At 42.5% G+C, this 11,027-nt stretch overlaps 1 protein-coding gene across 1 annotated transcript; it reads left to right on the top strand.

Moving 5' to 3' along the window:
• Positions 1 to 2,251: 2,251 nt before the first annotated feature.
• On the top strand, positions 2,252 to 3,436 carry LOC137003801 (uncharacterized). The gene has a single exon (XM_067364081.1). It carries the CDS (start codon positions 2,252 to 2,254, stop codon positions 3,434 to 3,436), a length of 1,185 nt encoding a protein of 394 aa, XP_067220182.1.
• The last annotated feature ends 7,591 nt before the right edge of the window (positions 3,437 to 11,027 follow it).

Here is an 11,027-nt window from a genome sequence, read left to right on the forward strand (position 1 = left end):
GACAGGTTTCAGGAGTCACGTAAACAAACGGCGGCGTTCTCTAAAGTCATTCCCCGCCGCGCTCATCCCCCCGAGGCTGCTGGGCGGGAGCAGCCTCGGCCGACAGCCAGCTCCTCAGCAGCATCCGCGCACAGAGCGCAGCAAAAAGCCAGTGTCGCCTCCCGTACTCCCCCACGCAGTGCCTGGGGACCGGGACGGGCGGCACAGGCGAAGCCTTCCGGAGGTAGGGCGGATCTGAGGACCGTCATTATCTCCCGGAAGGCTTCAAAGAAGAAGTCCTGACACTAGTGTCACAGGATTTCTTGAGGGCAGCCCCCTCCGGGAGGATTCGGATATCGGGTCCTCCTCGGTGCCCTCAGGGGACCGTTCTGCCAACCCTGCCACCAAGTGTGAGTCAGGGCGCAGCGGTCTCCACCGATCCTCCGAGGGGGGTCGGTCAGCACGTGATTCGCCTGTCTGCCGGTGCGCCGCGTCAGATGGACGAGCCAAGTGCTCAAAAAACACCAGAGACCAGTCTCGAGAGACTGGTTCCCTTAGTAGAATATTTGGAAGAGTGGAAAAATCTCCCGAATGTTTCGAAGTGGGTGCTGCTCATGATAGAACAGGGCTACAGAATTCAGTTCGGTTCACGACCGCCCAGGTTCAACGGGGTGCTTCCCACGGTGGTAACCCCAGAGCAGTCTCTGGTGATGGAGCAAGAAGTAACGACGCTTTTGCAAAAAGGGGCTATAGAAAGGCTTTCCCCTCCCAGCAAAATGTCGGGCTTTTACAGCCGCTACTTCATTGTTCCGAAGAAGGATGGAGGGTTGCGTCCGATCATAGATTTACGTGTGCTAAATCGATCCGTAAAGAAGCTGAAGTTCAAAATGCTTACACTCAGACAGATCATCCCTCAGATCAGGTCCGAGGACTGGTTTGTAGCGATAGATCTGAAAGACGCATACTTTCATGTATCCATCCATCCTTCACACAGGAAGTTCCTCAGGTTTGCTTTCGGGGGCGAAGCTTACCAATACAGGGTTCTTCCGTTCGGCCTATCCCTCTCACCCCGCACGTTCACGAAGTGCGTGGATGCAGCGCTGGCTCCGCTGAGACTCCAGGGCATCCGCGTGCTGAACTATATCGACGATTGGTTGATATTAGCTCAAACAGAACAATTGGCAGTTCAACATCGAGATGTTGTTCTGTCGCACATGAAGAGGCTTGGGCTGAGGCTCAACGCCAAAAAGAGTGTGTTGGTCCCGAGTCAGGTTGCAAACTACTTAGGTGTAATCTGGGATTCCACCACGATGCAGGCGCAGTTGTCCCCTGCTCGTGTGAATTCCATTCTCGGGGCCGTGAAAGGGGTGAAGTTAGGCCAGTCACTCACTGTAAAACAGTTTCAGAGACTGGTGGGTCTGATGGCAGCTGCGTCCAACGTTATTACTTTTGGCCTTCTGCACATGAGACCCCTACAGTGGTGGCTCAGGACCAAGGGGTTTTCCCCAAGGGGAAATCCTTTTCGCATGATCAAAGTCACGCGGCGATGCCTTCGTGCTCTGGTCATGTGGAAGAAGCCTTGGTTCCTAACCCAGGGACCCGTGCTGGGGACTTCTGGTCGTCGTGTAATGCTTACGACAGACGCTTCCCTCACGGGCTGGGGAGCGGTCATGAGTGGCCGCTCAGCTCAGGGTCTGTGGGAGGACCATCAGCGCTCCTGGCACATAAATCGGCTGGAGATGATGGCGGTGTTCCTTGCACTAAAACACTTCCTCCCCGACCTGAGAGACTGTCATGTGTTGGTCCGCACGGACAACACTACGGTGGTCTCGTATATCAACCATCAGGGGGGTTTGCGGTCTCGACCATTATCAAAGTTGGCCAGCCGCATCCTCCTCTGGTCCCAGGGGAAGCTCCTCTCGCTGAGAGCAGCTTACATCCCCGGGCGGTTGAATGTGGGAGCGGACGCCCTGTCGAGGCAGGGCGCGAGACCGGGGGAATGGAAACTCCACACCGAGGTGGTGGAGTTGATATGGAAAACTTTCGGTCGAGCTCAAGTCGATCTCTTTGCCACAGAGGAGTCAGCTCAGTGCCCTCTGTGGTACTCACTTCAGCACCCAGCACCTCTAGGGCTGGATGCCATGCTACAGACGTGGCCGAGGCTACGTCTGTATGCATTCCCCCCAGTCTCAATGCTCCCGGGAGTTCTGGAAAAGGTTCGCCAGGAGAAGGTAGACCTAATATTGGTGGCCCCTTACTGGCCGACCAGAATATGGTTTTCAGACATAATGTCTCTACTGCACGGCTCTCCCTTGGAGCTTCCTCTCAGGCAGGATCTTCTGTCTCAAGTGGGCGGCACGATTCTCCATCCCCGCCCAGAAATGTGGAAACTGTGGGCCTGGCCCCTGAGGGGGCAAGGCTCATAGAAACTGGTCTCCCAACCGAGGTTGTGGAGACCATCCTTCATTCCAGAGCTCCCTCCACGAGGAAGTTGTACTTATACAAATGGAAAGTGTTCTCTCTGTGGTGTGAACAGCATAATTTGGACCCGGTCCATTCCTCAGTCTTAGACGTGCTTCGGTTCCTTCAGGAAAAGTTCTCGGAAGGTTTAACCCCTTCCACGCTGAAAGTATATGTGGCCGCTATTTCGGCTCATCATATCCCTGTAGGGGGCTCCTCGCTGGGTCGAGACCCCCTAGTAGTACGCTTCCTCCGTGGTGCACTCAGGTTGAGGCCTGTGGTGCGCACAAAGACCCCGACCTGGGACCTCACTATTGTGCTCCAAGGGCTGGCTGAGGCTCCCTTCGAGCCAATAGAAGAGGTGTCAGACAAGTTCCTGACACTCAAAACTATCTTTCTCTTGGCCGTCTCTTCTCTGAAGAGAATTGGTGATTTACAAGCGCTGTCAGTCGCTCCATCCTGTCTTGAGTTCGCGCCTGGTATGGTGAAAGCCTTTCTACATACCAGGCCGGGATATGTTCCAAAGGTTCCGACGAGGGTCCCAGGCCCCATTGTACTGGAGGCTTTCTGCCCGCCTCCTTTCACAAATGTGGATCAGGAAAGAAAGAATCTGCTTTGCCCTGTAAGAGCACTAGATGCGTATGTCCACAGAGCTGCCCTGTGGAGAAAAACAGAACAATTGTTTGTGTGTTATGGGTCCCCTAAGAAAGGGGGCCCAGCATCTAAACAGCGGATGAGCAAGTGGGTGGTCGAGGCCATCTCACTTGCGTATGAGACGGTGGGGCGCCCGTGTCCTTTGATGGTGCGGGCTCACTCCACGAGAGGTATGGCCGCGTCCAGAGCTCTTCTGTCTGGTGTCTCTATGGACGACATTTGCGGTGCGGCTGGATGGTCATCCCAGCACACCTTCATCAGATTTTATAATCTTCATCTTAATATCACTCCGGGGGCCAGGGTGCTACGAGATAGCAGCCAGGCACTTGGAGAGACGGCGTAGTTGGGATTGCGTTCCCATCACGTCATCCGACGTAGCGTCGATAGTTCCCACGAAAGGGAACGTCTCGGGTTACGAGTGTAACCCTTGTTCCCTGAGTAAGGGAACGAGACGCTACGTCACGTGGCCGTATCTCCCGCATACCTGGTGCGCTTGCTTCAGACAACCTACAGAAGCTGGCGTGCTTTGTGTTCAGGTGTGCTTTATAGCTTCCTGATCCGTGATGTCACCCGCCTCTGACGTCACGTCTTTTCATTGGTTGGATACAGAGGTGCTTCACGAACACAAAATACAGAGGGTTCCCATCACGTCATCCGACGTAGCGTCTCGTTCCCTTACTCAGGGAACAAGGGTTACACTCGTAACCCGAGACGTTTTAAGCTCTTTGCTCCAGTTTTTGCTCAGTGTTGGGGATTGCCCCACTGAAAGCTGGTGTATATGTTACTGACTGCTGCAGAACTCTGGTCAGGGAGTCGGAGTCATCAGATAGAGTTTAGTTGTTTATTGCACAAGAGTGACCATATACACATAGAAGTGTACTTGAGGTAGTTTTCTGAAATAAATAAAATAAAAGAAATAAATACTAATTTTCTTAATATAATCAACAACTTAACAGATTATAAACTCAATGATAAACAACTGAAAGATTATGTGTATTTTCATTATCTTTAGTTAGATGCATTTACATTGTCACTGTGCCTCAGATACAATCAACTCTGTGTTTGTAAAGGTGTGAACCAAATGGCCCATATAGACGTATGGCCCACAGAAACTGATGGGTGTGAATGACAAACAAACAGCATTGCTCAGAGTAGATCGATCTCCTGTGGGAGGTCCTAACAGTGTTCTATTGTTTGTAGCCCTTTTGGCTTCATGTATAAAGTTCTGTCCCACAGACAGAACTTTGGGTTAAGATATTTTGAAGGCCGACACGATGACATCAGTGCTGAAGAACTGTGCTACACTACTACCTTCAATAAAATCTTCTCCCCATAAGAACTCTGGTCAAGCGTACTTATTTTATGTATTAGAGAAATCAAATACATTGGCGAGCCACCCAAACGACTGCACGGCCAAATACAGCAAAATCGAACACAACTTTATTTAATAAATACGAAATATCACCTCGAACGTACTTCCACTTTCCGCATACTTCAAAAAGCTTACGCTGTATGTCCTATGCCTTCCCTATTCTACTTACGGAATGAACGTGGCGCCAGTGACGTAAAAGCGTAAAAGCGTAAGCTTTTTGAAGAATGCGGAAAGCGGAAGTACGTTCAAGGTGATATTTTGTATTTATAAAGCATATACAGTTGTATTTTTTTAGAAAATGACCGATCGTTTCACTAGATAAGACCCTTATTCCTCGTCTGGTATCCGGTAAGCCCTTTGAAGCTGCACTGAAACTGTAATTTTGACCTTCAACCGTTTGGTGTCCATTGAAGTCCACTATAAGGAGAATAATCCTGGAATGTTTTCATCAAAAACCTTCATTTCTTTTTGACTGACGAACAGCAGACATGAACATCTTGGATGACATGGGGGTGAGTAAATTATCAGGAAAAGTTTATTTAAAAGTGGACTAATCCTTTAATATTCAAATAATCTGCAGGATGAGTGATACTTTTATTATTCTTTAAGTTTATTATTCAAACAACACTAGTTTGGACTGTTTGCAAAAAGTGACACTAGAAACATGTATAAATTGCTTATACATTTGATTTGACTCATTTTGACAAAGTCAGTCAAATGAAGGATTAGTTTATAATTTATGAATCACCTGAAAGAACACTAAATAATTTTATAGCACTAAATAAAGTTTTATTTAACTAAATTCAGGAGGCACACGTTAAGGTAAATCAACCAATCAATGCAAGAGAAAGCCGGTATATAAAGCCGTCTCTCACCTCTATCCGTGACAAGTTTCACAGCATCCCTCCACCACCCCATCACCTCACTCTTGGCTGGTTTCTATCCCAGTTAAAGGTACTACAGAGGATCTTTTCGTCGACTGAGAAACCAAAGACTGTTAGTGAGTTTTTGAAATGAGCGCATGCGTAAGAACAACCCCCCTCCTTCACAGCTCATTTCGAGGGAACACCTCCTAAAACTCGTGCACGAGTATTGGAACACGAGTGTTTGTTTACCACCGGCATTCGCTGTATCGTGTTAGTGGATTCATTATGTCGGACTCACCGCAGGTAACTCATAATCTGCAGTTGTTACTCCTGTCTCCGGACAAAAACATTGCATGCAGCGCCTGTGGAGTGTGGAAAGTTACTGGAGCGCGCAGCGGCGCTCGTCTCTCACAAGGAACGTCATGGCAGTGATTGACAAGCCAGAGGGCCAATCGTTTACGCGATGATTGGCTGATGTTTTTAAGGCCCTACCTCGTGCACAGATGATGTATATTAATATTATTCCTTTCAGTGCACCTAATAAATAGTCTTTTATCAGTTAGTAAAGACAGTTTCAAGTAATATTGCAAAAATGTATAAAACAAAACATCCTCTTTAGCACCTTTAAGGAGGGGGAGTACTCTGGGTTCGGGCCAAATTCAGAGCTCGGAGCTCTCCCCCGGACAGCACGCCAAATACACATAATTACTATACAAATTACTTTATTTTGATTTCATGTACGTGTAAACTTGTGAATTACCCAGCGAAACCATTATACACTCAATTAAATTTTACAAAATTCACAAATCCTTTGTGCCTCATATATAAGAACAGCTGTGGTTTGATTTATAGTTGATTAAAAACTGTTCAACTTCAAAACAATTTTGTGTATGAGTCTCTCACGCGTTTTGTATTATTGGGGCAATACATGAAATGTGCAGTCATAAATAATTATGTCATTTTAAGTCACATTTGTCAAGCTGATTGTGATGTACAGTATGTAAATAATTCAGGATGGTTCTATATATCTAATAGAATATGTATTACTGTATGTATCTTTTATTTTGATCTCTTTTAATTTTTCTCTAATTTGCCTTTATAACTTGAAATAAATTTCCTCTAACCACACACAGGTGTTTCCACAATTATATTGTGTGAATTATAGATTGTGGGTTTGATGTGGCTTGAGATCAAAGTGGAAAATGAATTTGAGTTTTTGTACAGCTTCACATAGACTTTGTATCACTGGGCTCCAGAGCGCAATAATAGAGAGCTGAATCTGACAGAGTCACACTGTTAATAATGAGTTCAGTGGATGTTTGGGATGTAGTCGACTGAAACCGTTGAGGGTCTGGTATATTCTCACTATTGCTCCATGATCCAACACCTTTCCGCAGTAAATACTGAGGTTCTCTGTTTGGATACTGTCTGTACCAGAAAAGCATAACATTATTGCTGCTTGCATCATATGTACAGCTCAGTGTCACAGACTCTCCTTCTGTCCTGATTATATTTTCCTTGTCTTTTGGTTTAATGCTGTCAGCAAATATGCCTGCAAGAGAATTAATTATATTTATTAAAAGTTTAATTAAAACACTGTCCTTTCTGTTGTTACAGTAACAGTACTAAGAATAAACAACATTGAAAATTAACAAAATATGTCAGCATTATTTACTAAATAAGTATGTACATAAATAACCCTTAAAATCCTCAATATATTTTAGTTTAGTGCTGATAAATGAAGTTCACTTTACCTGATACTGTTATAAGAAGCAGCAGAATACATCTCTCCATGGTGGGAAATTTACTAATAAACTATATGCTTTATGATTTGTAAATGTATGAATGTAATGGAGAGTGGTTTGTGCAGCTACAGTATATTGTCTGTAAATGTGGGTGTGGTTTGAGTTTCTCATATTTAAACCACCTTCTGTCTTGTCACATTAAAACTGAGATAACTGTCAATTAATAGGATTTTTTCTTGATCTGTTGCTCTTGATCTGTTATATATAGCTCAGAGTCTCTTTGTGTGTTTGATATCTTTGATTATTCTGCCTTCTGTATTCTGTGTGTAGAGAAAGATATCATTAGCTTTTCAAAAGTAAAGTCTTTCACTCATTTGCGTTTATAGTTTTTGTTTTAACTTCACCCCCTAGTGGCAGATGACAATCATTTACATGTATCACAAAACTGATCCATTAATATTGGAGACTAAATAATTGCAAATTTGCTCATACTAAACAGTGAACAGGAATTTATGATAGTTGGTAACTTTTGTTTCAGAATTTCAGAAATGTTTTCCCAGGTTTACACTATATTGCCTTTCATGGGAAAGACTGTGAAAGAAAAATATGACAGTTTTTTTCAGAATAAAGTGTGATTTTTCCATCACTAGCAATTTTAAAGTAATCTTGTTTAATCATTTTGTTTTAAAATTCATGAACATTACCAATGCATTTTATTCAACAGTGTACATCTGTATTTGGCGTATTTTTGAATACAAAGTTCAGAATAAATTAATAATCCAATAGTAATTCGATAGCACAATTATATATTCTAAATGCACGCCTTCTTGTGTATGATGGCTAGACATCATTGCAAGTTTGTGACTTTATAGTTTTTCAGGTTTTTGTACAGTGTTCTTGTGTTTCTTGTGACTGTGGGCCTCAGATCACAGTAATACAGAGCAGAGTCTGATACTGCAGCAGAGGAGATGATCAGATCCACATGATTGTCCTCTTTTCTGTGACTGATGGATATTCCAGGAACTGGAGGAGTAGCCTGAGTAACGTATCCTGAATAGTCCAGTATGAGGAACTGTGGTGGTGAACCTGCGTATTGTCGATACCAGTGAAGACTATCAACAGAACCGCTGTAGTTACAAGAGAGTTTCACACTCTCGGTCTCAGTGGCAAATGCTGCATCACTGTATGGAGTGATGACCTCTTTAGCTCTGTTTTTCTACATAAAAAAGGTGTGACATTGAGCATATTTAAAATGATAATATTGTGTGAGGTAATTATACAGCACAAGTAAGGTTTTACCTTGAGTTAAAGCCAGCAATATAAGTGCACAAGTGAACATGATGAACAGGTTCCTGCTTCCCTCAGTGATCTGTGATGCTGAACTAGTTTGTGTTTGACAGGCCTGTGTTAAGCTCCGCCTCTTGACATAATTCTTTAATAAATAACAGAAATTTTTAAACACAAAACCACTTAAGCAACTGAGAAATTAAACAAAATCTCCATTCAGTTGTTTTTCATATGTTCTTTCTATGCTTTTTCCTTGCAGTTGCACCAGAACAACTCTTCAGATCCAACAGAAATTGGCATATTGGTTTAGTTAGATGGCAAAAGGTTATTGATGAATCAATATTCAGTAACACTTTAGTTTAGGGTGCAATTCTCACTATTAGCTAGTAGCTTATTTGCATGCATAGGCCTATTACTAGGATAATGCATAAAAAGCACATATTAATGCCTTATTCTTCATAATTATGTTCTACATCCCTAAATCTATACCTAAACTTAACAACTACTGTACTAACTATTAATAAGCACTAAATAGAAGTTAATTGAGTCTTAAGTTGTAGTTAATAGTGAGAACTGGACACTAATTTAAAGTATGACCCAATTATACCTCGATTAACTAAAACAATAAAAGATACACTGTTTAGCCTATAGAACATTTGATATTCACCAGCTGGAAATCAATTTGACTAATTTTGAAATTAGAAACAGCTTTTTATTTATTTATTAAACAAATAAATAAATAAATAAGTGAATTGCTAACGGCTTCTATTTTACAAGCCCACCAGATGGCAATCTAATCTCACTGACTACTGCTAGTGTTACTACTCTCACTATTTTTTTCTTAATTAGGTTAAATTAGGATTTTGGAGTTGGGCATAGTTTATGTTTTTAGGATTTCACTGTTGGAAAGCAGTGGAGAAAGTGTCTGACCACCAGCTTCAAGCAGGTCCGACCGCTGCTGACTAGAAAGAGAAGAAGCACAATGAATACTGTAGTGTTTTAGTGAATTGAGCTGGTGGTTTTTGTACAGTGTAGTTTGTTTTCCTGTCACTGTGGGCTCCAGGGCACAGTAATACATCGCTGAGTCTGTCACTTTGGCAGAAGAGATTTCGAGATACGTATGGAGTTTCTCCTTATTCAGTTTTCCAGAGAATCGAGGATCTAAATCAACGACTTCAGATTTGTGTAAAACTTTCCCAGTAGCATAGAATAACGAAAAGAAATTCAGGAGCTGATCTGGGATATTGGCGATACCAGTATAGACTCACTGCAGAGGAGTAGTTGCATGACAGGGATATAATGTCCTTTTCTGTTCTGTATACTTTAGTTTGAAGCGGCGCGATGACATTCCCAAAAATATCACCTGCAGAAATAAAAATAAAAATGGAGCTTGTTAAAAAAAAATGAACATGTTAAACTTAAAAGTCGAAAAAGGGACAAGCAAGTAATAAACAAAAATCCTGACAGACTGGAACAGAATTCATACCTGCGAGGGAAAAGAGCAAAATAATAACAAACAGCATCATTTTTCAGGACGATACAAGAGTTGCAACACCTGTTATTGTTACTGAAGAAAGCATTCGTTTCTCTCTCTCTAGCTAGTCCCTCCCCTTAAATCTGCAGTTCATAAACTGCAATGTATGGAAACCCATTTCTAAATATAAACAGTTTATTTGAAAAAGAAATATTTTGTAACATTATAAATGTCTTTACTGTCACTTTTGACCAATTTAATGCTTCTTTGTTGAATAAAAGTTTTCATTTCTTTCAAAAAAGCTTACTGACCCCCCAATTTTTAAAGGTTTTATGCTTTTAAAAATTACCTGCACGTGATTCAAGAGTTGATGATACATGGAATCCCATGTCTAAATATAAACAGTTAATTGTGACTTTATTTTATTTTATTTTTTTAAACTGCTTTTTACCCTGTCAGCAACATAGTGTCGACCCAGATCCGGCCCACATCTGGTCCGTGTGTAATCCACATGTACCAGATGTGGGCCAGATCTGGGCCACATTGTGTTGCTGTCTGGGTAATTTTTTACTCTCATAAAAGAATACAACTGACCATCATTGAAAACTGACAGTCATTGAAATCTTGTAACCGAACTAATCTGAGCAGTGAATGACACACAATATAATCCAATAAGTTGTCTCTGGTCGTCTCGCAGGTCTGTGCGCGTTCATGTGTTTTGGAGGAGGCGTGGCTTTGGACAGCGATTTGCAGGGAGGTTGGAATGTGTATTTTCACATAATTGCAAATTTAATTGCAAATTTAATTCTCATAATTGTGACTTTATTTTCTTATTTTAAACTGCTTTTTATTTTTTACTCTGAGACAGAAATGCAGTTCCATAGTGGTAGATGCCACTAAAGAAACATTTTTTGGCACCATACAGTTTTGTTATTGCTATAAGTTCACAACAACAACAAGGTCGAGGAAACTTGAAGAGTTGGACCTAACCAACAAAAGAGATGCATTTGACTGTTTTTTGTCTTTTTCTTCTTCTGCAGCAGGTGTTATCACATCAGTTATCCACCACATAGATGTGGTAGATAACTGACACACTAATTATGTGTGTGTTTTTGTAAAGCGCCTGTGGACTTTGTATCACTGGGCTTCTGCTTTTTAAAAGCACAGTAATAGAGAGCTGAATCTGACAG

Source organism: Chanodichthys erythropterus, chromosome 16, assembly GCF_024489055.1.
Source record: "Chanodichthys erythropterus isolate Z2021 chromosome 16, ASM2448905v1, whole genome shotgun sequence".
Taxonomy (NCBI): domain Eukaryota; kingdom Metazoa; phylum Chordata; class Actinopteri; order Cypriniformes; family Xenocyprididae; genus Chanodichthys; species Chanodichthys erythropterus.

Excerpts from the sequence above, each read along its gene's own strand:
- LOC137003801 (XM_067364081.1), top strand. The coding sequence starts at position 2,252 with ATGGTTTTCAGACATAATGTCTCTACTGCACGGCTCTCCCTTGGAGCT.